This window comes from Ursus americanus, chromosome 8 (genome assembly GCF_024610735.1).
Source record: "Ursus americanus isolate L20-20 chromosome 8, mUrsAme1.1.p, whole genome shotgun sequence".
Taxonomy (NCBI): Eukaryota; Metazoa; Chordata; class Mammalia; order Carnivora; family Ursidae; genus Ursus; species Ursus americanus.
In genome coordinates this window covers 78,616,425-78,644,209 of record NC_142134.1, presented here as the reverse complement: position 1 = coordinate 78,644,209, position 27,785 = coordinate 78,616,425, and the positions used below count along the sequence as shown (strand labels likewise).

Sequence of the window (27,785 nt, the reverse complement as noted above, 5' to 3'; positions counted from 1 at the left end):
ATGAAGTATTGGTCACTAAAATCATGCTGCTGAGCACCATGTAATACCGTAGAAATGGTGATATTCTCCTAAATGTGTAAAGGGAATGGACTGTACTGGATGATTACAGTGATGATGGTATCTAAGCATGTCTGGATAATTAAAACTTACACTAGCAGATAAACTCAAGTTCTGACAGTGGTTACTTAGGAAGATGGTAGGGGGTGATTGCTTGTGTTCTGCTATTTTTATCATGAAAAAGGAAATTAAGATGCCCCCCGGGCAGGCAGAATTTCCCTGGTTAAGTGCAACGTGCTCTCAGCATGGGGGAAGGGAGACCTCTAAGGATTTGTTTAGGGTTATGTTCATAACAGGGGTTCAATAGAAACTTGGAGAAAGTATAGATGATGTTGACTTTAGGTGCCTGAGCTGCTCTTGAGATCTGCTCATCTAGCAATTCTTATTACGGGAGTCTGTACTTACCAGCTGTGTAATCTTGGATGAGTTAATTAACCTCTCTGAGCCCCCGAGTCTTACCTTCTAAAGGAGGATGATAGGACCTTTCTCAGGAGTGTCTAGTGCCTGAGCCAGAAGGAGAGATCTTTTCTGTCTTTGTCTGCTCAGGCTGGGCCTGTCCTCCTGTACCTTCCTCTCCTATCCTTGCAGTCTGTGTGGGCGTCCGTTTTCACGGTTGGAAGGGCGTAAAGTCCACTTGGTCCTGCATCGCCAGTAATTTGTGCCAGTGTCCGTCCTTCTCTGGGCTCAGCATCCTCACCTTTAAAAGAAAGAAATGTGCTAGATTGATTGAGTTACTTGTGCATTCAACATTTCTGGGAGGCTGCTATGTACCAGACCCCAGGTAGGTGGGTAGGGCTTACAAAGATGGGTCGGCTTGTTGAGGTGGTGGTCCCTGTGTTGTATGAGCTGGCAGCTGGGAGGGAAAGCTGAGGCAGGCAGGCAGTCTTCTAGGATACCCATGACCATGGCAGGACCATCAGAGGGGTATGGATAATGTACTTGAGCGTTCAAGGGCACCCGAGAGGGCCCCTGTCATGGGATGTGGAGATCATGGAATGACAGAGACTGGAAAAGGTTATTCCAAGGCTTAGAGACTTGTTGATTTTTAGAATAGATTTCTGGGTTGAGGCTTGACTGAGAATACTCTCTTCTAGCTCAAAAATGCCTCCTGAATCCCAAAATGGACAGTGTCATCATCCAAAGATCTTTGTATTCAGAGTCCTGGCCTGTTCCCGAGGCTGAATGGCCAGCACAGATGGCTCGACTGGATTCTCTGAAGGTGAGAGGACATCAGTCATCTAATTTCTTAGATGAACTTTTAATTAAAAGTATAGCGTGAATATGGAAAAGGACCCAACTTGTAAGCATACAGATCAATGGTTTATCATGGAGTGATGTCCCAAAAGCCATCACCGGGTCAAGAACTGGAAAATGCCCAGCCCCACAGAGAGAGACTCCTTTGTTTCCCCTCCTGGTCTCTGTCTATTATCTCTTTTTTAATTTGTGGGTTTGATCAAGTTGTGTGTTCTGTGTCTGGGTATTTTCATGGAGTACTGGACATCGTGTGTGAAAACAAAGACATCATTGCTGGTGGATAGTGTCTTCATCAGAAAGGGCTTCCTTTTGCTTTTGACAGTTGGCAAGGCCAGCACAGAGACCATGCCTCACATCTGAGGAATAACTGGTTCAGAGAGGAGTTTCAGTAACTGCGAGGTCTGATTTCCTTCCTGTTCACTCTTACTTGTCGGGCAGAGCCTTTAGGGTCCCAACCAGAAGCCTGTAGAATGTTTATCAGCATCTTTCGTCCTTGGTCCTTGTCCATCCCATGAAGCTCTCAGAAGCTCCGCTTAGCCTTCTGCCTCTCAGCCGCCACTATCTCTGACCCCACCTGGAGGGAAACACGGCCTCCCCGGCCATGCCAGCTACTCCGGCTTGTCTCCTGTTTTCTGTTTTAGTCCCACAGATCCCGACCATCTTGGTAGCTTTTGGATGGTTTAAATAGACGCTGTGTTATGTTCTGTCCAGCTTTTCCAGTACTTACTGGAAGTTCGGTCCAAAATGTCCTAACCAGTTGGAGCCAGAGCAGCCCTCTCTTTTCCCAGAGAAAACATATTTTACTTATGAGCTGTGGAGTCTGACAGGCCTGAGTTCAAATCCCAGCTGTAGTTGGGTGTGATGGTAGGCAGATTACTTAATGTGTCTGTGTCTCTGCCTCCTCGTCTGTCACATGGGGTAACACCTCCTACTGCTGATATGAGCACAAAATCCGCGAAGCAGGGCTGAATATGTGTCTGAACGAGGGAGATGCTCAAGAGGAAAAAAAAAGCAGCTGTGACTTAGGAGACAACTGATCTTATTCTTAGCATTTTATCTCAGCCTATTATCGGTTTCCTTCTACTGGCATTCCTGTGGCTTCTCTCCTGCCTCCATGATTCTATTAATTTTTCATCTAAAACCTGGAGACAGGGACTCCTGGGCGGCTCAGTCAGTTCACCGTCTGCTTTCAGCTCAGGTCACGATCTCAGGGTCCTGGGATCGAGTCCCCCATCGGGCTCCCTGCTCCTCGGGGAGCCTGCTTCTCCCTCTGCCTCTGCCCCTGCCCGCCTCAGTAGTGCCTTCTGTCTCTTAAATAAATAAATAAATAAAACAAATAAATAAATAAATAAATAAATAAATAAATAATTTAATGCTTTAAAAAATAAAAATAAAACCTGGAGACAACATTTATCTCTTAGAATTGTTGAGACAGTTAGGTGAAATCACTCACATACTTGCTTGCTATTCCGCTGGGTGCAAGGAAGGCGTTTCATAAATGCTAGCCATTGCTACCGACCTTCTTAAATCTTTTTTTTTTTTCTTTCCTGACTAGTGACTTTCATTTTAAATTCCTTGTCTACAGGTTTATTACCTAGGAATGAGAACTTTCTTTCCAGCTCTGGTCTTTCTCTAGGAAAATTACCTCTGACTTTTGATCTTTGTGATAAGCCTGGCTTATCACAAGCAGGTGGGAGGCATTCTAGACAAAGGGAACAATGCCCTCCAGGACAGAGGGGTGAGTGCTGCTCAGGTGTTGGGGGAACTGCGAGCTGTTGAACGTGGCTGCAGCATGAAGTGAGAAGGTGTAGCAAGGAGTCTAGGAGATCCCAGTGATGGATGTGGATGAGAACACGATGGGAAAGAACCCCCCCTCCTGCTTGCTTACTATGTCCGATGCACTGGCTTTTCCAGTCCTCAAGAGGGGCCGACAAAATAGGAATCGGCATTAGCCCCCTTTCCCTATGAGAAAAGGTGGGGTTCAGAGGGAGTAAACAGCAACCCCAGGTCACACAGTTAGTAAGTGGCCGAGCTCACCCCCAGCACTGCGTTGTCACCCCCCTGCTCAGTCATGGTTCTGCTCAGTTGCAAAGGGCACCAAGGAACAGAGCCCTCTGCCTTGCAGAGAAACAGCTTGCAAGCCGTGGATCCGGGCTGGCTCGGGGTAAGAGCTTCCTACAGGGAAAATGAGTTTGTTAGGTAATTGCACCAGGGGATCAGTGACCCATCAGGAAAATGAGGTCATTTTTTGAAGGACAGTAACTAAATTTGTCACATGTCACAATTCTATTATGGTTGAGCTTAGACAAAAAAAAAAAAAAAAAAAAAAAGCAGAAAGGAGCCTAAAAATAGGCCAAAAAAAAAAAAAAAATCCTGAGAAGGCTGGTAAACGTTTGGTGATTGGAGAAATATTTGCCCCTATGTCACATCACCGTGATCTTGTCACTCGGTCACTGAAGACCCATCATCTATCCTGTGTTTAACTGTAGTGTGAACGGTGCGGGGTTGGGGGGCCCTGTGGCCTAGGGTCGAATCCTGACTTTGCCTCCTATTAGCTGTGTGGCCACAGGCAAGTCATTAACCTCTTTGGGCCTCTGTTTCTTCATCTGTGTAATGGGATAATGACATTAGTTACCTCTTTGGGTTCAAGACTGAATGAATCAATATGTGTACATTGCTTAGCATGATACCTGGCCCATCATGGGAGCTCAATAAATGTTCACTGTTGAAGGTTGAACCATATGAAATAGTACATACCCCCTTCCTACAAAATCTGCAGTTTCATAAGGTTTGAACTATTCTTAATATGATGACAAGTCCAGATTCCTTAAGTCGCTGTTCACATTCTGGGTGTGCATTGCACTACATGGAATGACATTCTGTTTTTAATGCCGCAGAATCCTGCGCCTTCCCAAAAGTCTGGCTCAGACACCGCCTCCTCCAGGAGGCCTTCCTCAGTGTGCAGGGGGTGCTTCCCTCCTGGGTGCTCCCCTGGCGGCTGCGTGGGCCTCTCTCCCGGCTCTGTCTCGGCAGTGGAGCTATGCGTGTGTCTGCCTGCCTGCACCGTTCGGTGGGCAGCATCCTGGGCGAAGGCCTGGTCCAGGCGGGGCCCGAGGGGCAGTGCTCGGTGACCCTCACTCCCTCTCCTTTCTTGCTCTGTCTTTCTCCGCCATCTTCCACTGGTGCTGAGAGGCACTGAGGGTGCACCATTGCTCACTGGTCACTGCTCCCCTGGGGTCACCGGAGAAGTTTGCTCCTTTCTACCTGTCTGACTGGTGAGGCACAGACCCGCCAGTCAGTCTGCCAGAGGACTGAGCAGGCACGGAAGTAGGACTCACACTGCTGAGCACGGGGGTCCTTCCTTCCCGTCACTGGCAGGGAAGGCATGTGATAAGTGGGGGATGCTGGGCATGAAGGGCTGAGACCGTATAGTAGATGCTGGGGGAGCTCTAGGAAGAGTGGGGTTTTGAGGTCGGGTGGTTGGGTTTGGGCATTGAGCCAGGCACGTCAGAGCTACATAGATGTAGGAAAGCTATTTAGAGTCTGTGAAACAGGCACAGGGTTCCTCATCCATCGTGCGGGCCTGATAACCGCTGGGTGGGAGGATTCCGTGGAGACAGGTGAACCAGCTTGTTGAGAAGGGCTGTGGGCAGTGCTGGGCATGAGGTCGGCATCCCGTTGATGCTGATTTCCTTCTGATGAGATGGTCACCATCTCGCGACCCTGCGAACAAGCAATCTGCCGTATGGGGACAGCCATCTACGATTGTCTTGGCAGACACCTTCTGGGTGATGTGGTGGGAGCTGCCCCCCGGCCCCGGCTCTTGCCCGTGTCACCATGATGGCGTGTGTGCCTCATTGACCTGGCATAGAAGGAAGTGAGTGATGCAGGAGGAGCGCTGGTGGGAGGCACGGAAAATGCTCAGTAAATGCCCCTTGTGATTGCTGTCTCTTCCCTGGATAAAGGTGGGGTCGGGGGCTTTTACGAACATGTAGAAGTGGAGACCATTTCATTCTGCTCTTGCCTCCAGCTTGCCCTGCCCTCAGGGCAGACGCCCGCTCCTGGAGCAGGTCCGGCTGCAGCCGCCACGGAGCCAGTGCTCCCCGCACAGTGCCTGCGAGAAGGTGGACCATCCTGTCCCATCCTCCCAGCTGATGGCCTCCAGCCACCCTCTGAGGTCCTGAGTCCCGTGAGGATCCTGGCTTTCCACAAAGAGCTTCGACAAAGCATTTGCAGCAATTCCCAGGTCAATAAATCACCACTGGAGTTATAAATTTAATAGAACCACTCACGCTCTGGGGCCATTTCGTAGACTCCATAAATATTTGAAGCAGAACCTTCAGACACTGCTTTAAGAAATTGGTAGCAATCAAAGGCCTCATTCAGAGGCAAGTGGTTTTGCCTTTGGCTCGGGGGTGGGGGGGTCTGTGTTGGTTGTCAGGTCTTGGGAAAAATACTGGACTCTGCTCGCACATTCTGAGGGCTTCGGCTTTGGCTAATGTCAAGGCAGCAAAGAGAATATTTACTGTCCCAAAACCTACTGAATGACAGGTCCGATGGTTCTCCACTGGGCATGATTTTTCGCAAGCAGGTAAAATTTGGCAATGTCCAGAGACGTTTTTTGTCGTCCCAACGGGGAAGTGCTCCTGGCTTCTAGTGGGCAGAGGCCAGGCTGCGGTTACACCACCCACGCTGCACGAGACCGCGTCCTGCAACAGAGATTGTCCAGCCCCAGTGTTGACAGTGCCGGGGTGGGAAGCCCCAGACTAGTCCGATAGCTCCTAACATTGCCAGGCGCAGAGAACAGTTTAGCTACATTCCTGCCCTCAGGGCCTCTCCCGGTGTTTTAAAAGATTTTCATCTATTAACAGAAACACTTGATTTAAGTAATTACATATTTGACATTTTAAAACATTGAAACCAACCAGAACTTTCTAATAAGCCCAATCATTCAACAGACACGTGTTGACATCCAACAAATGCCAGGAAATATAATGTGAGGGTGAGGGGGCAAGCCAGCTTTGGTCCCCGCCCTGGGGCTCACAGGACAACGGGACGCATGGACGAGCAAAGCTCCATGCAGCACATTAAGTGTGCCCTAAGACGTGAGATGAAGGGAAGGGCCCTTTCTGCCTGGCTTCGGAGAATGGAGGTCATTCTGGAGGGAAGGGCTGAAAGAGGCCCTAGGCCCATTGAGGTGTTCTACACATGGATGAGATAGGGAAGGGTGTCACAGTCAAAGGGAACAGCATGTGCAAGGCTCTGAGGCATGAAATTGAACTTTGGGTGTATCATCGAAGCAGAAGTGTGCGAAGCAACCCCTTGCCAAGCCAGGTGCAGGGGGTGACTGCCTCGTCCCATCCAGCACCTCTCCCTTTCCCTGAGAACAGGACTCATGCCCTGATGTGGGTGTAGGACTCGGGGGTAGGCTACCTGCCATCCCGAGGGCAGGCTACCCAACGAGAGAATCAAGGTTAGCTTGGACCACATATACTCAGATCCTGTCCCCAGGCTCAATCAGAGACATCATCTCTGTCTTTAGAAAGGGACTGGTGAGCAGTTTGAGGGAAAGGTCAGGGTTACCTTCCCAGGGCTGTTCTCTCCTGGAAGCTCTGGTCACTGAGGGACAGGGAACTACGGGGACAAGACACTTAGGACTCCCGGGGTAGCAGTCAAAGCATGAAGATTTTATTTTAATGTTGTTTAACTTTTACATTGAAAAGTACAGACAGTTCCTACATACCCTTGACCTAGATTTCCGTAATGTTGACATCTTGTACACCTAACCACACTGCAGTGACAAAGACAAATGGATTTATTCTGAGGGAAACTGGGGGGAGCCATTGATTTGTAAGAAAAGCCAGGCGATCAAGCAAGTGTCAGCACACAGCGCTGCTACCATCTTGGTTTGCCCAAGGGGCTGTGAGATGGGTCATTGCAGCCATGCACCTATCCTTGGACGGATTTGTCAATAGACCCACCCATCCATTTGTTCAGTTAGCGTTTAGGAGGAACGGCCCTGTGAGGGTCCTTGGGGAGGCCCTGGGAAGCAGAAACAAAGAAGATGCGGTCCGTCTCTGTCCTCCAGGGCCTCCTGGCAGCCCTGTGGTCCCCACACCAGCGCTCAAGGAACCCCAGTGTGGGAAAACACTGTTGTCATCCCTGCGTGGTCTGGTTTACACCCGGGACTGCCAGCGGTGTGGCGTCCTGCAGAGGGATCCCTAACATCCGTGTGTGACCTCCTCCTCTGGCACCTTTCCCACCTTTATTCTGGGACAACGCCATCAGCTTTGAGCATCGGGAATGTGATGAAGAGAGTATCTAACCAGTGAAGTCAGCGCCCAGCCAGCTGCCCCGCCCTGCTAAGCCGGCCGGATGCCCGCGAGACCGCCCCCAGTCTCCAGGTTCGGGTGCCCTGCGTCCTGTCACGGAAGTGCTCCCCACCCCCCATTTCGGCTCATATTCGTGGCCTCAGTGGAGAGGCAGCTGGGGGAGCCCATGACCGGAAGCCAAGGCGATCTTCGCAGCCTAACGTGGTGATTCCATGATAAATGATGTTTCGAAGCCAGAAACCACTTATTAACCCAGCGACGAGTTCCCACCTGGGGCTGACACTTCGCGTCACCTCAAGCTGGGTCGTTGCTTTATGCCGTGATCCCCTGGGGGCACTTTTGTGATGGTGGATGGAGGACTCTGGTATTTTCTTCGCCTCAACCACAGACCCCAGCCCTTGGACAGGGCCACCTCCTCAGCGGGCCCAGTGTGGCCAGGGTGCAGTCCGGTCAGACGCCCCTGGGCGTGAAGGCTGTACCTGCCTGGGAGGCTGAGCGGGGTCGGGCAGGAATTCGGCCTGCGGGAAGCCGGTGCCTGGCCGACCCCCGCACCAGAACGCCACTGTGAAGGACCTGACACCGCTGGAGAGCAGCCAGAGGGGCCAGCCCAGGCTGCCGCGGCAGAAAACAATCTGTCAGACGGGCTGTCAGCGAGCGACAATGGTGGCCTTCTATGGGATCGTCTGGCCAGGCTCTGCAGCACGGAAGCCGCGAACCCAAGCGAGGTAATGCATATCCCCCACCCCTCACTACGGCAAAAGGGCCCCACCTGGGCTTTTAAGTAAATCAGATGAGAGGGTTGGCCTGGCCCGTGGCCAAGCAGCAGAAAATGTTAAGTGCAGTGTGTCTCCCTGCTGCCTGATTCATTGTCCTGCTCTCCTGGGAGGCATTTTGCTGGAGTGGCAGAGGTTCCTCTCAGCAGAGACTTCCCTGGGCAACTCCTGGGGCAGGTGAAGGGCTGGGAGCTGGGTCACGGGGTCACATCCCAGGTTCCCATCTTCCAGGCTCCTGGCGGACAGATGTACAGATCATCTGAGACTGCATGGCATGGGCTGGTGCAGGAGGGAGGGCCCAGGGCCTGGGGGCACAAAGCTGTGGCCAACCAGTGAAGGGTCAGTGAGGACTTCCTGGAAGAGGTGTCAACTGTGAAGGGTCCTGGAGATGAGCAGGGGTCAGCCAAGGAAGAAGGATTGCAGACCTGGGCAGCCACATGTGCCAAGGTCTGGGGTGGGGTCAGGGGTAGGAAATGGGGTGGACATACTCGTCTTTCTGTAATCTGGAATGGAAGGTGCCAGAAGGAAGGTGCTACCTTTTTGCAATCCTACTGTGTCTGGTTTACTTATGCGTGTTAGTATGAGTAAGACATTTTCATTCTTCAGAATTTGGAAGGCGCGGAAGTGTGCACAGTGCAGATTTCGTCCTTGTCCCCAGTTCCCTTCTGCAGAGGTGAACAGGTCCCAGCTTTTTAGGAACCCTTCCAGAGACGCTGATATACTGTCAGCAGTAGCACTCAGGCAGATGCGTAGGTGCCGTTTCATATATCTTGGTCATCATTCTGCATCAAAACATACATCTCTCATTCATTTTTTGAACGGTCGCGTTGTTTCCCATCGTGTGGTTCCTACCAGTCCTCTTGATGGACGTTTGCGTTGTTTCTGATCTTTTGCTGTTAAAACCGGTACAGTTGTGAAAATGCATGTATGTGCACCTCTTTGCACACGTGTGAGTCTATCTGAGGCTAAATTCCTGGAGGAGGAATTGCTGCCTCAAAGCTTTGAGAGCCCTGGCCAGCCCCGCTCCCTACATCACCCAGAGGTCCCACTTGCAATGCTGGGGGTGGGGGGGTTCTTGGTTGCCCACAGCCCTGCGCTCACTCTAAAATGTGTTCTTTCAGCTCAGCGTCTACCTCTGAGCCCCTACGATGTGCCAGGCATGGTTGGAGATGGCGAACTAGACAGAGGGGAGCCCTGTCCTTACTGGGGAACTCCGGAGTGAAGAGATGGGAGCCCTCAAGCAGGTGTTTGCTTCCTGACCCCAATGAGGGACTGTCCAGGTTTCCATCTCACAGACGCTCACAGCCTGGTTGGGATGTGATGTGTGGCATGAGTGACCTCAGTGAGGCAGAGCTAGGATCTGGCCACCAGGGCCAGATGACGATAGGGCCCCAGGGAGTTGGAGGCCAAGGGGGAGCAGAGAAGGTGGCATTTGGGCTGCGCCATGAAGGGTGATAGGGTCCCGAGGGCAGAGGTGGTGGCCCGGGTGGGGCCAGCAGGAAGGGACCTAGAGCTTCTGAGCTATGCTCTGTGCTGGATACTGTGCTTGGTGGCTAACACCGCAGCTCCCCAGGTAGAAGCCTCTGGCTGGGGCCTAGGAAGCCAGAGGTGGCTCGTGTGGCGGCGCCTGCATTCACTACCCAGCTCCACCCCTCCCTGCCCCTAAAGGCATCATCTCACCTCACTGGAGCCTCGCTAGGTGTCTGGCCTGTCTGTGATGCGTGCCTGGCCCGATTACTCCCTGTCCCTGGGTGTCCCTCTTTCCCTCCTTCTAATGCTGGCAGGCAGGAGGCCTAGGAGCCCGGCACACACCCTGCCACAGCTTACTTCTTTGTGCCTCAGTTTTCTGATCTGTCAAATAGGATGCCTGCCCCCAGGGAGCGTCTGAGAGACGAGTGGGGTCATTTACAGAAAGCATTGAAAACAGGCTCTGGAACACAGTGGGGGCCGTGGAAACACTGCCGCTGTCTCGGTGCACGTGATGTTTGAAAACCAGACTGGAAGCAGAGTCCCCTCGGGCGGGATGATAGGGAGACAGAGCAGGAGAGAGGGCAGCCTGGTGACATGGATCAGCTGGGGGGTTGGTGGGCAGGTGGCAAGAGCGACTGGAATAAAGTCACTGTGCCGCTCGGTCCCTGCGGTGGTGACGCAGCAGAGCTTCTCCAGGAGCCGCAGAAAACCCACTCACAAATTTAGTCCCGAAAGCAGCAGCCCGGTCCCGCAGGCTGAGGCCTCGCACTGGCCCTCGCCACCTCCCCAGCTCAGAGCTGTGCACTCCCTCAGGGTCTCTGGTCCTTTCTAGTGTTCTCCCTCCTCCGCAGAGTCTCCTTGCCAGGGCTGGCCGACTTCCCTTGCCTAAAGTCCCGGTTTTTTATCGGGAAGAATGCTCATTTCTGCTGTTCAGTGTGTCCCCCTTCTTTTTTTCTTCTTTTTTTTCTTTTTGACCCTTTTAAAACTAAGAAATCTAACATGGGCAGCAGACACTAAGCAGCTAAGAGAGAGAGAGCTCTGCAGCTCGTCTACCTGGGCCAGAACCCCAGCTCCGCTCCCCAGCAGCTGTGTGACCTTGAGCAATCTCTTAACTTCTCTGTGCCTCTGTCTCCTTTCCTGGAAAATGATTCAAATAACAGGTTCCACCTCACAAAGTGTATTCCAGAAGGATTAAGTAGAGGCTAAGAGCCTGAACCTTAGCTGTTCCTGGTATTGATGTTATTTTAAAGTGCAGCTTGCTACCACTCTTCCAGTGGAAAGCCGGCCTCCACCACTGAACAGAGGAAGCACTTCAAAAACAAAGAAATTACCGTGTAGGCCGTAAAATGATTTCCCACGCTGCTCCTTCCTCCTCTGAGCCCAGGTCTGGGGGAGGCAGCCCAGCCCCAGCCACGGGGCCCGCGGGCCCTCAGGGATCTGACCCACGACCCCTCCGGCTTGCGTCCCTCTACAGCAGCCCCAGGGTCTCCGAGCAGCCCATGGGTCCTGCCTCCCAGCGTTTGCCCTCTGATCCACTGTGCCCGCTAGCTGACCTTGGGAGCATTTACCTGGAGGATCAGGGTCGGCTCCAGCCGCCTGCATTTGCTGTCTATATGGCCTCGGGCAAGTTTAGCCCTTCTGGGCCTCAGTGTTCATATCTGTAAAATGGGGACACTTAAAGGAGGCAGTTCAGTGAGGCATAAAGCCCAGAGCCCCCTCACTGTGTAAACTGGTTATTTCTGTTGTTGTTAAATTCTTCACCAGCAAAAGTCAGGGGACAGTATCAACCTTCCCATTGCTGGAGGTCCGACCGGACACAGAGCTGCACCCACGGCTCCAGGCCGGCGCTGTGTCTCCGAACTTCTTCACTGTCCAGCCTGCGAGGGAGGGGCTTTATGCCCATTTTGCGGCTGAGAAAACTGAGGCTGTCAGAGGCCCAAACTGCTAGAGCCAGGATTTGAGTCCCAGTCTGTAGGGCTCTGACTCTGAAATCGGTTTTCCTTGCACCTGGCACTCAGGTCCTCACGTCTATACCCCTGTAATCCACACACACCCCCTTCCCCGTGCATGTCACACATGTTCCTATCCACTTCCAGGAAGGAGCTCGAGAGACCTAAAATAAAAGCACAGATACAGGGGCACCTGGGTGGCTCAGTCGTTAAGCGTCTGCCTTCGGCTCGAGGCGTGATCCCAGGGTCCTGAGATCGAGCCCCCCATCGGGCTCCCTCCTCTGCTGGGAGCCTGCTTCTTCCTCTCCCTCTCCCCCTGCTTGTGTTCCCTCTCTCACTGGCTCTCTCTCTGTGTCAAATAAATAAATAAAATCTTAAAAAAAAAAAAAGCACAGATACAATAAAAAGAATCTGTATTACAGAAGAGTGAAAACTTAGGGTCAGATAATAGTCGAAGAGGGAGAGTCAGAGAGAATAACCATACTGGGCACCGAGGCCATGGGCGCCTGTGACAACTGAATGGAAAAGTGAGTTCTGAGCTTCCTGGTAGTCAAGGCAAAAAAGGGGAATAGCATGGGTTTCTTGGTGCTGACTTTCCAATGAAAAGAAACAGGTCTGAAGAATCTTTCTTCCAGCTCTGAGCCCTGAAGGAAATCATCCTGAGGGTCTGTGTACAGTGAACAGGACAAATGGTGACTCATGTCCCTGGTAACACACTTCCACATCCTCAGGAGAGGGAAGGCACATCTGTTTGAAGCTGCGCTCCTCCTCTCCCTTTGCCAGGGGCCCAGGCCAGGCTTTGTGGGCTTCTCATGGCTTCTTGGGCTGAGCCATATTCCTTGTTCTTTAAGGATGAGACCCATGGAGAAGCCTCGGCTCTGTCCCAAGTCGATCTGCTTTGGGGCACAGAGCTCCCAGCACCAGTGCTGGCCTGCAGTGCTCCTCTGCAGCACTGCTTGGCTCAGGGAGCTCCTGCCAGGAGCTGATCCCCCCTCCCCTCCTCCTTCCAGCCTCTTCCTTCTCCTCCTCCCTCTCCCCTCCACACACACACACACACACACACACACACACACACACACACATACACACACACACACAGAGACACTCCCTCAGCTATAAATCTCAGCTAAGTACTCCCCTAGGCTCACAAGCCCTCTGGGGCCCAGCTTCAGGACTGGCAGCTCTGTCTGCTGGGGCCGGGCCGCAGGTGTGAGGCTGGGGGCTGGGGAGAGTGGTGTGCAGAGGGGGGAGCTGGACTCTCGCTGCCTCCAGATGCTGCTGCTTCCCTCATCCCTATCCCCGGGAGCGGGGTGTCCTGCGGTTTGCCTCACACTGGACCAGACCCAAGAATCGCTCTCCTCCACCACACACATGCAAGGGGAAGCCGGCAGACAGAAGCTGATGGGTTATGTCCCAGTGGCCCTAAGTAACTAACTCCCCGTCGTTAACCATGGTTCACTATTGGGTATGCGCCATTTTTGTGGGTCTGTGGTGTTGGCGCTGTCCTGGATTCGAGGTGGGCAGAGCTGGATCAGAGAATACTTACTGGGGGTGGAGGTTGGGGTTCACTGTCAGGTAGCAAGAACCAGCCAGCCAGCTACCCTCCCCACTCTTCCAGGGCTGCTGTGTTTGGTTGTTCAGGTTGTATACTGAACAAAGCATCTGGCCCAGGGGCAAAGGGGATGAAATCCAGCCCTCCTGTCCTTGCCAAAAGTCTGTGTCTGTCTGGAGGGGGTGGGGCCTTTTACAAGGTCACACAGAGGTCTGCAGGCTGCGGCCCCCTAGAAGGGGTATCTTTTTGTGATTCTACACAAAGGGTCTGCTGAGCCTCTGTGCCACGTGTTGCTGACCCAGACCCAGAGGTGCCATGTCAGCAGGCAGAGGCCAGTGGGTCTTGGAGGACACACGATGCCTCCCCAGGGCAGCCCTCCAGCTTGTGAATCACTAGGGGGCCGTGTTCTGCCCCCTTGCACCTTTGGGCTTGGCTCAGGAGCCGGGAGCTCTTCCAGGGCCTGGCCTGGCGGCAGTCCTGAGAGAGGACAGTGTTCTCTGCCCACAGGCATAATTAGGATTCTGTGGCCCACTAAAGCCACCAATTCCTCCCTTCTACCCCCAAGTAGTCTGAGCCCTGCATCCTCGCTCCTGTGCTAGGAACTTACTGCTACCCCACGCCAGCACCAGGCTGAGGGGGGAGAAGGAGCTCTGGACCAGGAGCCCATGGACCTGGGCCTCCTCACAGGGCTGCTGCTTAATACCTGTGTGTCCCTAGGTGAGTCGCTTGACTTCTCTGTGTTAATTGGCTGTATGCTTCGATATGAGTGTGTAATAAACCAGCCCAAAGCCAGCCACCCCAACCAGCTATCCTCACACACTCGGGGCTGTGGTTTGACTCGGGTTGGGCCAGCCAGGCTGGGTTTGGGCCAAGCGCCAGGTTCAGGCTGGCTCCACCTGTCACCATGTTCTGCTTGTAATTCTTGAGATTCCTTCCCTGGGCCCCCAGCCAGGTCGTCGGTGGGTCTCAGGAGGGTGAACAGAGCGTGCAGCGCCACTTACCGCCTCTCCGCTCAGGACAGTCAGAGTCAGTCTTGCGAACAGGTGGACATCGACAGTGCGAGGAAAGACCCTCCTGAGTCAGGAACTCACGCGCGGGAAGAGGAACGGGTCAGAACAACCCGACCTCCTACACCCTCCCAGTGGGACAGCGGTCAGGGTGCAAAGTGACCACATCCCCAGAGTTCCTATCACAGAGGACGTGGTGGCTTTGTGTCCCCCTGCCGTCCTCCTTTGCCGTTGTTTAAAGATCTTTACGTTGGCATAAAGTATTTCAAGCAATCCAAAGTTCACCAGAGAAAATCCAGGCACCAAAGGTGGAACGAGGGGTGGAGGGTCATGCTTAAGGGCAAGAGCGCCCCGCTCCAGGGTCCTGCCCCTTTGTTATCCCCTCTGACGGTGTCCCTCCTCCCCGCTCTGCCTCCTGGCAGCACTTGGCTTTCCTTCCAGCTTTTCCAGACGGGTCTGATCCAAGACATTCAGAAGGGAATAACTGATTCCAGTCCTTGGGGGCAGGCGGTTTTATTGTCAGCCCTTGAACTTCCAGGAGGCTTGGAATATTTTCCCCACGGTCTCTTCAAGGATGGGAGGTGGGATGGGAAGGGCTGTCCGTCCCCATGTCCCAGGGCCGGGACCTCCCGGCAGCGGGGGTGGGGTCACCTGGCTGAAGCAGCCTGGAAGCAGGGACCCCAGGCCCTGCTGCATCCTGGGCAGGTGTCGGCCAGGCTGTGACCCCCTCTGCCTCCGGCTGTCAGTGGGTATTCTGGTGGCCCCAGCCATCACCAGCTTTGCCAGGGTTCTGAGATGTGAGTTTGCCAGCTTCCTGTGGCTTTCTGCAGGAATTCGGGAGAGCACAGAAAGCTGAAAAGCTTAACTTCTGTTCCCTTTCTCTCTCCTTCTTTTTGCTCCTGTGCGTGTGTGCATGTGTGTACATGTGTGTGCATGTGCGTGGATCCCCAGGTATTCAGAATGCATCCGGAAACTAACCGTGGTCGTCCCACAGACGTATACCCAGCATCTAGAACAGTGGCTGGTGTTTGTTGAATGAATGCACGAACTAGTTGCTCGATGTTGTTTGAACGGCACTCCCAAGCACACATGTCACTGCCTCTGGTGGTCTGTGGGGCAAATTCTGTTGGATGAGAAACTATTAGTTTTGTTTTCATTTTTGCTTTGAGGGTGGGAAGGCTAGGAAGGAAAGGACTCAGAGAAGAGCAGGAGGAGCTGGAGTCTCACCGGCAGCCCCTCCCCACGCCCATGCCTCCTACACCCGGACACTCTGCCAGTAGCTGCGGAAGGAGTAAAGGGCCTGGGATTGCAGGGGCCTGGAGTAGGAGGAGCAGTGGGAAGGTGTTACAGGGAAGGCTGGTGGAGGGGGCAGAGGTGGGGAGGACGGTGGGGCAGGGAAACCTCCGACCTGCTCTTCATCTTGGAACTTTTCCTTTGGAAGGACTGGTATTCACCACACGCGGTCTGCCTTGGTGCATTTAACACAGACGCTTTCTCTGTGCCGTTGTTATGAGGACCATACGTTTCCCCTTCTAGATCCAGTGACATCTTTTCTTAGCTTCATGTTGGTATTTCCGGTATCATGATGATTATTCTCCTAGTGTTGGTTTGTAGGGTCATGGACAGCGACTTGGAATGGGACAGACTGGAATGCCTTTTCTAGATCTGTGGTCACATGCTGTGGGATCCCAGGTGACGTGACCTCTCTGAGCCTCAGTTTCCCATTGCTGTTTGCCTTACTTACTTCCCTCGCCCTCCCCTCTCATGAGAGCAGTCATTCCCTCAGTGCAGGTGTCTCTACTGTACCATGACTAGGACAGTCCTCGCGTGTAACTATTTCATACTATGTGGTGAAAGGCTGATAGTTTCTAGGGACATTTATTTGTATTTTGTGAAGAAGATACTCATCTGCACAGAGAAATTCATTGGTACCATTTTGGAAAACATTTTTTTATGAGAAAATACAAACATTTACAAAAATAGACAGACTATTAAAAGCAGCCCCCATGTACATGTCACTCAGCTTCAACACTGGTTCATTCAAGATCAATCTCGTTTCATCTGTACATCGCCCACTCCCCCCCCAGATATTCTTTTGAAGTAAAACTAGACAGTTTATCACTGAATTCATAAATATTTTAAAAAGCCATCATACCTCAAATAAACAATTCCTTGATTTTGTCAAACATCCAGTCTTCAAGTTTCTAATTGTCTTATGAATTAATAGTTAAATTTTTTTGGTAGTTTGTTTGAATCAGACTCTAAATAAGATCTCTACACTGTGATTGACTGATTCGTCTCTCTTTGTGGTAAAATTCAGCATTTTTAACCAATAGGTATTAATATTGTGCAACCGTCCCCACCTCACCTCCAGAACTTTCTCATCTTCCCGAACTGAAGCTCTGTCCCTGTTGAACACTCACTCCCCACGTCCCCCTTCCCCCAGCCCCCAGCACCCACTATCTGCTTCCTGTCCCTGAATCTGACTACCCGGGGGACCTCATACAAATGGACTCATACAGCGTTTGTGCTTGTGACCGTGTCCGCAAGGGTCATCCGTGTGGTAGTGTGTGGCCAAACGCCCTTCCTGTTTAAGGTTGAATCGTATTCCACTGTGTCCGTTCATCTATCGATGGGCACCTGTGGTATGTTTTGTTGACTCTGCTCATCTTTCTTGTCCTGGAATATTCTGTTGGTGGAAGCCGCTGGCTTGCCCTGCAATTGCCCACGCAGGCTCTTACTGGTTGCGTCCCCACAGTGATGTCGTCCACATTGCTCTGTCCTGTGTGTCCGTGAATCTCCCCTGGACCTAGAGCTTTGGTAGGATCCAGGCCAGCTGGGGTTTCTCCTAGACTCTTCAGGGTAGCATTACGTCCTTCAGGGTACGTCTTCAGGGTAGTGTTACGTGGGTCTGGCTGCTCCTTCTTTTGTGATGTTGGCATCTGCTGCTGCCCAGGACGCAGATTCATGGATTCACTACTGGGTACAAACTGGCAGGACGTGGGTACAAACTGGCAGGTGACGTCCTTCCTTTCTGTGTGAGCTGGGACCCTTCTACAGCGAAGAACTCCCCTCGGCTGCTATCTAGCTATTCTGTTTATTTGCTTTTTATCTGCCTCCAAAGTTTGCATGCTGGAGGAGTGCTCACTCATTCACTCACTCACTCATTTATTCACTCATTCACACATTCATCACTCATCACTCATTCATTCGTTAACTCATTCACTCATTCATTAACTCACTCACTCACTGACTCATCACTCACTCATTCACTCATTCATTAACTCACTCATTCACTTACGGACTTTATCACTCACTCATTCACTCATTCATTAACTCACTCATTCACTTATGGACTTATCACTCACTCATTCACTCATTCATTAACTCACTTCCTCATTCACTCACTCCCTCATTCACTCACTCCCTCATTCACTCATTCATTCACTCACTCATTCACTCATTCATTTTTTTTTAAGATTTTATTTATTTATTTGACAGAGAGAGACAGCCAGCGAGAGAGGGAACACAAGCAGGGGGAGTGGGAGAGGACGAAGCAGGCTCTTAGTGGAGGAGCCTGATGTGGGGCTCAATCCCAGAATGCTGGGATCACGCCCTGAGCCGAAGGCAGACGCTTAACCACTGCGCTACCCAGGCGCCCCATACTCACTCATTCATTAACTCACTACTCATTTATTCATTCATTCACCCATCATTCATTAACTCACTCATTCATAACTCATTCATTCACTCATTCATTCATTTGCTCACTCATTCATTCACTCACTCATTTCTCACCCTCTCGTTCATTAACTCATTCATTCATTCACTCACTCACTCACCAACTCACTCAATCACTTCCCGACTCACTGACTGACTGTTCTGGATGCTCACTGAGGTGAGAAAGAGGAAACACTGAGAGGTCACACACCTGGAGGAGAGACTGGTGACCTAGATAATAGAAGTATTATGGTCCCACGGGTGCACAGAGGCGGGGGAGCCTGGAAGACGTGATTTAATGGCAACATCTGGCTCCATGTCATCTTATGCAGCGACTAGCGGACGGTGAAGGTCAGCTGGCTGACGTGGTCCCTGCTGGCCTGGCTGACAGCTCACACTTCTAGACTTTCTAAGTTTGGGTTTTTAAAGTTGGGATGCCCATAGAGCAGTCCTGACATTATTGGGTTCCCAGAGGGACAGATCCAGCTGGCATTCCCTGGGGTGTTTCTCATCCCCTGGAACCAGAGGAGTGGTAAGTTAGAGTCTGGGCTTCAGTGGGAGTGACCAGGACCTTGGGGGCACAGGAGGGACCTGCTTTGCTGCAGGAGCCAGAGGCTGTCAGACGTGAGAGGCCCCAGGGCTGGGTTGCCGGGGGGCTGGGCCTCTGTAGACCCAGCTGCCCCACCTCTCTGCAGTCACATGGCTCCTTGGGTCTTTTCCTCCAGAGAACTGCTTGTTCCATCCATGTGTCTTTCCTGGCTGCACTCACCCATGTCTAGGAGTGGGAGGTGGTGGCATTGAGTCCTCCCCCCATCTCCACACCCCTAAAGGGGGCTTGACCACAGAACTGCCTGGCTGGTAGAATTTGGGCCGACAGGAAAAGAAGGCCAAGTCTTGGAGGTTATACAGTTCAGCTTCTTCATCTCCCACCCCTGTTCTGGCAGGAAAGAGGCCACCTCCCCAAGTAGGTGATTGAAGGGGACATATTTGCTGTTGGGGTGCAGAGTGAGGGGGCAGAGGAGGGCAAGAGCAGGAAGCCAATACCACCCAAGGGCTGCAGAAAGGAGAGAGCACTGCTACCCCAGAAGTTGGTGAGAACTGGCTAGAGGAGCCCGCCCTGCATCTGCCCAACTTTTGATGGGCTGGAGAATAAATTCTGGAACCTTCTTTTTTTCCTCTCTCCAGGCTCCTGCCTGCATCTGTCATTGGCAGGAAGCTAGAGACCAAGGGAAGCATTATTCTTGAGTCCACCTCATCGGGCTCATCCTTAGGAGTCAGCCTCTTAGGGCCCAGAGAAAGTGACCAGGAAGGCAGAATAACCAGCAGAAAACATGACAACACAGGCAGGAGATCCAGCTGACCAAGGTCAATCACAGCCTAAGCTCCTAGAAGATATTCAACAAAAATCTGAATTTCCCTCCATGATTAAGAAGAGCCACTGAGATGGAGAGGAGGAGGCTGGTAAGGAGTCAGAAGGCCAGGGCAAGGCTGGGCTGGGCCTCCTTGGGCAGGCTGCTCCAGAACATTCCGGGACTCTCTTTGCTCATCGGGCCACTCTGTGAGTCATCGAGTGTACAGACGCTCAGCGCTCGCGGCCATGAAACACATCCGCAAATGCACTGTGGGGTTTTCCCTTCCCCGGAGCTCTGTCTGGAGGCTAATCGAATGCAGGGGAAGAGGACGTGGAGGAAGGCGACGTGTGTCTTCAGGGTTTGGCCTTAGCTGGGACCTGGGGACTAGCAGCCAGCTCAGCCCCTGGGGAATCCGTGTGATGAGCTCAATCACAAACGGCACTGGAAGGAAGATAGGGAGGTCATGCCATTACCAGGCTGTCTCCTCAGAATGTTGCTTACTAAGGGAACCTTCCACTCTCTGCTTTGGTTCCCTTCTGCAGTGGGGGCTGGGGGCTCCAACGACCCAGCACCTCATATTGCAGACTCAGGCGATGGAGCCACTTGTCTTTTATCAAGATTAATTGTATAAACCTGAGAACGGGATATGGGGCCAGATGTGCCCGGGTGTGAATTCCAGCCACACCGTGTACCAGCCGTGAGGCTTGGGCAGGTGTGTCAGGTTCCCTCCTGGTAAACTAGGTTTTCCTAAGGAGGAAGTGAATTCGAGCAGACCCTGCCACCCCATGCATTCAGCTCCCCAGCCCCTGCTCCCCACCGCGCCGACGAGCCTTGCTCCAGTCACCTCGGTCTGCTGCCCGTCACCAGGCTGTTTCCCTGCCCGGCTGTGTGCTCTCCAAGGGCGTGGACCCACCCTGCTCATCTCTTCATCCTCCACCCCTGCATGCCCTAGGAGGGCGGAGGTCCTTCCTCCACTGGGGGCTTCCAGGACATTCTCCCCGGTATTAACTAGGCTGCGGCCTTTACTCACCAGTCAGAGCGGAGGGTGTGCCAGGCGGCTCTGGGTCACATTTTCTGTCTCGATGTTCACTCCATCTGTCACTCCCGTTTGTTCACTCCCTCGTCCATTCCCCAAACCTTCACTTAGTGCCTCCAAGGTGCCAGGGAGCAGAGAAGAGGAAGAGAGGACCTCTGGGGGAGAGATGGCCCTATAAGCTGGGCAGCCGCCTGCCATGGGCTGTGGGACAACAGGGGCAGCCCTGGACAGTTTGAGAACCCAGGAACTCAGAGACTGTCCACTGTAATTGTCCAGGGGACAGATGAGGGACCTGGAGGCCAGGGGCATGTGGTGACTCTGGCACGGGGCTTGTGGCTTCCTGTCCAGGGCTGTGTCCCATTGGCTAGGGACACGGGTGCCAGAGGGTCCTGCAGGAGGGATAGCAGGGGACCTCTGGGGTTGTTAGAGGGGTCTCCTGAAGAGACAGCTCTCAGGGCCGCTGGGGGGAGCGCAGGGGGCTTTAACCCCCACAGTCTAACCATGCCCTCCTAGAACCCATCCCGGCATTCCGGCTGCTAGAGCGTGCTGACCTTCTCTCCAAAGGAACTTGCCATTTGAGAAATAAAATGAACTTCAGATGAGTGTACGATATAGGGAAGTGTTTCCTAATGGAATGTACTTTTCTGACTTGAAAAGGTATTAATGCCGGGTTCTCAATTTCCAGCCCATTTTCCAAGCCCCGTGTTGTCTTAGTGCACTGGGGCTGTTGTAACAGAATCCCATGGATCGGGGCCTTATAAACAGAAGAAGTGTATCTCTCATCATTCTGGAAGTCTGAGATCAGGGTGCCAACAGGGTTGGGCTCTGGGGGGTTGCTGACTTCTGGTCATGTCTGCACACAGTGGAAGGGCTGAGGAAGTGCTGTGTGGTTCTTTTCTAAGGGTACGAATCCCATCATGGGGCTCCACCCTCAAGACCCAAGCACCTCCTGGAGACCCCACCTCTAAATACCATCACATTGGGCATTAGGATTTCAACATGCGAATTTGGGGGGCCACAAACATCCAGACAAATGGTAGATGTCTTGGTGGTTGCATGCCTGCGATCCTCAAAAGTATTTCCCACCTCTAGTGTCTGGATGGGACGTTACAGTTTGTAAAGTGCTCCCCTGCGTGTGCTCTTCTTTGAGCTTCCCAGCAATACCCAGCGACTATACAGAGCCGGAAACTGAAGCTCAGCGAGGTTTATGTCTGCCCAAGACCACACAGCGCAGTGAGAGGTAGAGGTCCGCTTTAGTCTGACTCCCCACGAGGGATCTGGAAAGGACGCCACATATCTCCGCGTTATCCCAGGTTCCACCTGCTGGTGCTTGGACAGCAGCCCAAAGGGGCACCCCTAGTAAGAATCAAAAGTTAACTGTGGGGACCCTAAAATGAGAACCCCTGGGGAAACTTATCTTCAGAGTGAATGTAAAGAAACAAAATCACTGAGATACTGTTAGGTTCTGTTGTGTTCAGAACAGTTTTAGGGAGGATGTGACCACTTTAAGAAGAAGCCTACCAGGGCTGCCTCGTGGGGGCCAGAGAGCACAGAATAGCTTCTGCTGCTGTGAGAAGGGTGGTAAGCATTACTGAGCATCTATTCTGGGTCAGGCTAGAAGCCTTCCAGATACTGCCTGAAAAACCAGGGTAATATCATGGCCTTCAAAATAAACTCAGTGCCTAACTAAGCCCGGCAGAGCAGATATTAAGAAATATTTTATTTTATTTTATTTTATTTTATTTTATTTTATTTTTCTTATCTATCTTATTTTATTATTTTTTTGAGGGGGGAGAGGGAGAAAGGGAGTCTTAAGCAGGCTCCACGCTGAACACGGATCCCGACGTGGGGCTTGATCTCACAACCCTGAGATCGTGACCTGAGCCGAAATCAAGAGTCAGACACTTAACCAATGGAGCCATCCCAGTGCCCTAAGAAACATATTTTAAATAACAATTTTTCCTGCTCATAAAAATTAATAAATATTTATTTGAGTAAATTTGGAAAATACAAGAAATAAGCAAAACTCATGAAATCCCACCATCGAGAGATGTTCGCTTTCAACATTCTGACATTTATCCTTATTCAGCCAGACTTTCTACAACTCGTGATCCTACTGGGTATATGGTATTTAGTAGTATTTCCCATTCTACAATGTGTTCTTGTACGATCTCATAGAGGCTGGAGAGCCTGCTGGTTAAAGTAATGGATTCTGGGGCCAGTCTCAGCCATTTGCTAGCTGTGAGCAAGTTTACTTAATTCCCCTGGGCCTTCACTTCCTCAGATAAAGTAGAGATGAGCCCAGTATCTATCTCACCTGCTCTGGGAGCAATGAACTGAGTGTGCCTAGAACAGGCCTGACATATAGCGAGTTCTAAGTATTTGATCGCATTCTTATTCTTGACAAAATGAGTTAAGACACTGCAGCTACTTACTTTATTCATTTAGGCAATGACACTTCCTCACACCTGCTGTGTGCCCAGTACTCTTCTAAAGATGAAGGATACCTGCATCTAGGATGCAGCAGACAAGACCTCTGTTCTTAAGGGTCCACATGTGTCCAGCACGTGCAGCCACTCTGAGCGCGCTCCCTGTGTTACTGCATCAATGCTGGGCATCTTCCAGGGCCTTCTCACACAGGGTGCCGCATTTCTTTATTTTTTTCTTCCAAGTCTGTATTTAAATTCCAGTTAGTGTAGTTTAGTCTCAGGTGTAGAATTTAGTGACTCAGCACGTCCACACATCGGCCGGCGCTCATCACAACACGTGCCCTCCTTCATCCCATCACCTGTTTCCCCCATCCCCCACCCACCTCCCCTCTGGTAACATCAGTGTGTTCTCGAGTTCAGAATCTGTTTCTTGGTTTGCCTCTCTTCCTCTTCTTTTCCCTTTGCTTGTTTGTTTTGTTTCCTAAATTCCACATACGAGTGAAATCCTATGGTGTTTGTCCTTCTCTGACTTATTTCACTTAACATTATACTCTCTAGTTCTATCCATGTTGTTGCAAGCGGCAAGATTTCATTCTTGTTGATGGCTGAGTATAGTCCAGTGTGTGTGTGTGTGTGTGTGTGTGTGTGTGTGTGTATACCGTATCTTCTTTATCCATTCATGAGCTGACTCTTGGGCTGCTTCCATAATTTGGCTATTGTTTAAACATCGGGGTGCATGTACCCCTTCAAATTAGTATGTTTGAATCCTTTGGATAAATATCTAGTAGTGCAATTGCTGGCTCATAGGGTAGCTCTATTTTTAACTTTTTGAGGAGCCTCCATACTGTTTTCCCGAGTGGCTGCACCAGCTTGCATTCCCACCAACAGTGCAAGAGGGATCCCCTTTCTCCACAGCCTCGCCAACACCTGTTGTTTCGTATATGGTTGATTTTAGCCATTCTGAGGCGATGTTTCATTGCGGATTTGATTTCCCTCATTCCGGGTGATGTTGAGAATCTTTTCATGTGTCTTGGCCATCTGGTTGTCTTCTTTGGGAAAATGTCTATTCATATCTTCTACCCATTTTTTAACTGGATTATTTGTTTTTGGGGTGTTGAGTTTAATAAGTTCTTTATGGATTTTGGATACTAACCCTTTATCAGATATGTCTTTTGCAAATATCTTCTCCCATTCCGTAGGCTGCCTTTTTAGTTTTGTTGATCATGTTGTCATGTTTAATTTCTGTAATGATGCCAGGAAGTCGGCCTTGTCTCCCGTTTCACACATGTTGGCACTTAGACTTGGAGCAGGCCATGTCAGGTAGTGATGGGTGCAGTCTGACCCCCAAGCCCCTGGCCTGCTCGCAGACCACCCTGCTGTCCATCTTAGCTCTGAGCGAACCCAATTGGCACTGCAGATGCTACTGTAGATTTGTCTGGCATTGATTGTTGCTGCTTCCTGACACAGTGTGTGCACGAAGGGAGGCCTTTTCATTCCATTTGTCCCCACCCCTCCCCCCTGTGATTTCAAGCCGGCCACCACCTTGCCTGCACTCTTCTTAGGCAGCTGAGACTGGGTTCTCCCTGAGAGCCAGCCCATTCCCCAGGGCCTGGAAGATGTCAAGTGCTCCATAAATGTGTGCACAATTCAGCTGAAAACCACTCTTTAAACATAAACATTGATAAGCAAAAGGTTCTTGGGACTGAAGACCTAAGAAGGACAAAGAAAGGAAATGGGGCCTATAGTTTGGAGAAGGCTTGGGACATCCATTCCCAAGGAGCTGTGGGGTAAGGAGGATCGAGTGGTAAATTGGGGAAGGCTTAGGTCTGGGGTCAGGTCAACCTGGGTTCTGTCCCTGAGTGACCTTGAGCGAGTGTCTTTATTTTCCTTGGCCCCATCTCTAAGATGGGGCTGATGCTCCCTAGCCCACAAGCTGCAGCATGGAGGACCATGTGAGTGAACGTGCTCAGAGTGGCTGTGTGTGCGGGGCATGCATTTAGACCCTTAAGAGCAGAGGCCTTGTCTGCTTTGCCCTAGAAATGAATATTTTTAATTTAAAAATATGTGATAACATGTTATTGCATAAATGAATGCTCATTCCGTATGAGTCCTGGGGGAAGTTACAGGGAGGTGGGGTCAGGGGACGGGGAGGGAGGGAGAGGATGGCTGGATGAGGGAGAAACATGAGAGCAGAGGTGAGGTGCCAGAACTGGGGCCAGCAGTCCAGCCCCTGCTCTGCCCCCTGCTGGCCATGGAGCTTTAGGCAAAGTACCTCATCTTGGGTCCATGGTCTCCTCATTAGCAATAATGGTCCTTAACTAACAGGGTTGTTGTAAAAATTATATAGAGCCTGGCACAAAGGAAGCACCTACTTAATATAAATCATCATCATTATCCAGACAGTCTACTCATTGGCAAAAAGAAAAGTGTATTAGTCAGCTATTGTTGGGTAATGAAACTTCCCAAAGCTTACTGGCTTAAAACCACCGCCATTTTATGTATTCACTCATCTGGGTTAGCAGGTTGGATTGGCTCTACAGGGTGGTTTTTTGTTGGTCTCACCTGGGTCATTTATGTGGTCATGCTCATCAGACAGCTCGACTGGGGCTGGGTCATCAGATGGCCCCACATCTGGCAGTTGGTGTCAGCTGTTAGGTGGCTGGTCTGTTCTGATCTGTTCTGAGGATGTTCAGTTCTACTTCATGGACACTCATTCTGCACCTTCTGGTTTAAAGACAGTGTTCCAAGAGAGTAGGACCTTGAAGGTCCCTGTGGCCCACACTCAGAATGCCCACAATGTCACTTCTGCCCCCTTTCTACTGATCCAAGTCTGTTACAAGGCCATCCCAAGGAGTGGGGAGCCAGACTCTCTTGATGGGAGGAGTAGGGGAGCCATTTTGCAAATGCATGTGCACGCAGAGATGGGAGGAATTCTTGTGATCAGCTTTGCAAACAATCCTCTACAGACAGAGCTAACATTTTTGAGGCCCTGCTGACTTGCCAGACACACTGACTTTCATAGCCATTATTTACACAACAAAATTGTGTCCCTGGTGATGCAAGGACTTCGCTGTACTAGGAATATCCAAGCCAAGTCTGCAGCACCATTAAAATGACAGAGATGCTGGGATACAGGCTGCAGACAAAGGACTAGGAGAAGGGCACTAGGGTTCTTTCTGTTAGCAAGAATTACAGGGTTTGAAGAAAATGCACAATAACAAACTGAATAATGGATGAGAGGTAGGATTTCTGTTGAACAGTAGGATTGCTAAGTCATGTTGATTTTGCTGGTGAGAAATGTGCATATCAGCGGAAGTATGTAGTTCTCATCAGGCATTAAGGAAGAGACAGGAACATGATTCTTGAAGGGCCTTAACTGACAAGGGAGAATAGAATGATCTAGTCAGTCTTGTAGGAGCTCTTGGTGAAGTCACTGTAATGTCCTGACCACATAAAGCAAGGTGTGTATGGACACATCACTTCTTCATCCATGTGCTTATTGCTCTTGCCTCTGGATTTTTGAAGCCAGTGAGTTTTTGGCTAGAAAGTGAGATGTGATTCTGGGTAGGATGATTTGTTGGCAGGAGACAACCACTCTTGCCAAGAATAATGAGAAAGTCTATGTTGTATAAAATATAAAAATTATCCATTTAAATCCTCAGGGAGCAGCTGAAGTGGTGAGAGCTGGAGGAGTCTGGTTCTGGGGAGGAGAGAACCTTGGAGAGCCAACTATAGCTTTTTCTCTGGGGTCTTTTGTTACCTGGGGGCAGGCTGTGAGTCCAGGCCTGGTCCAGTAGATGACACTGCTGAGGACAGGGAGATGCCCTCTCTTGGGGCCAAAGAGACAAAATTAGAGATTGGGATGTTGGGGAGAGTCTTCAAACACCTGGTTGATTTCCTCCTCCAGATATTTGCCAGATTCTAAAGCTTGCAGGATGGAGCATAGCTAAACCAACAAGAAAATCTTTGCATAGCAAAGCAGAGTTTTCCTAGTCTAGATGTTAAGAAGCAGAAGACCAGTGTTTAGGCTCTACCACGGACAGGACCCAGTGAGCTAGCTGGACCCTCACCTGGCTACTGTAGGTGTTTGAACCCAGGGTCCCTTACAGCCACAGAGGTGCTTCCAGCAGGGGAATGGCTGTGTGCTTTAGGAAGGCCATTCTGGACTCAGTGTGGAGAAGAGATGGCAGAGGTTAGGAGAAGGCTGTGAGAGGATGCTGCCTGGTTGTGGACAATGACTGAGGGGCTGCATGATGATTGATTTGTTCCATTTATTTCATAAATCAAAGGAACAGATAAACATGAGCAGACAGAGGAAGGCACACCACTTGATGAATGGGCCATCTGTCTCAACAGCAAACTTGGGAAGATGAGGGTGAAGCCAAGAGAGAAAAGAAGCATCATTCGTCTTAAGTGATAAGAATGAAAAGAAAACTGACATTATATTATGAAAGGGGTTTGACAGGTTTTTACAATGTGAGAGAAGAATTTGTCTTGATCCGTGTGATATTAAGCAGAATTGAAAGTAGGGATGGATCAAAATTATGTTGAAAAAACAATAAAGCAGTTCTCTGAGACATGCAGATGAATCAGCTCAATTACTTCATTTGAAGAAACCAAGGTCCAGGCAGGAAAATGGCATCATTTTGTTTAAGGGACCCAGTAAACTGATTACACCCCCCATGTCTTTTTCACTTGTGTGGACTTGCTCTATTTCCGAGATGATGACCCAATTCTTGCAAATATCCCATGTGTGTTTGAAAATAATACACATTCAGTTATTCTTGGTTTCAGACTTCTGTAGGTATGTCCTTATATCAAGCTTGCTAATTATGTTCTTCAAATTTTATTTTT

At 50.9% G+C, this 27,785-nt stretch overlaps 1 protein-coding gene across 2 annotated transcripts in view; it reads left to right on the top strand.

The window, feature by feature from the left end:
• Window positions 1-5,592, top strand: part of C8H4orf50 (chromosome 8 C4orf50 homolog) — a 45,708-nt gene extending 40,116 nt beyond the window's left edge. For both annotated transcript variants that reach the window (XM_087863932.1, XM_087863931.1), the window contains 2 exons: window positions 1,152-1,276; window positions 5,342-5,592. In XM_087863932.1, the coding sequence (XP_087720058.1) occupies window positions 1,152-1,276; window positions 5,342-5,584 (368 nt within the window). In that variant the 3' untranslated portion in view covers window positions 5,585-5,592. The remainder of the gene's footprint in view (window positions 1-1,151; window positions 1,277-5,341) is intronic.
• The last annotated feature ends 22,193 nt before the right edge of the window (window positions 5,593-27,785 follow it).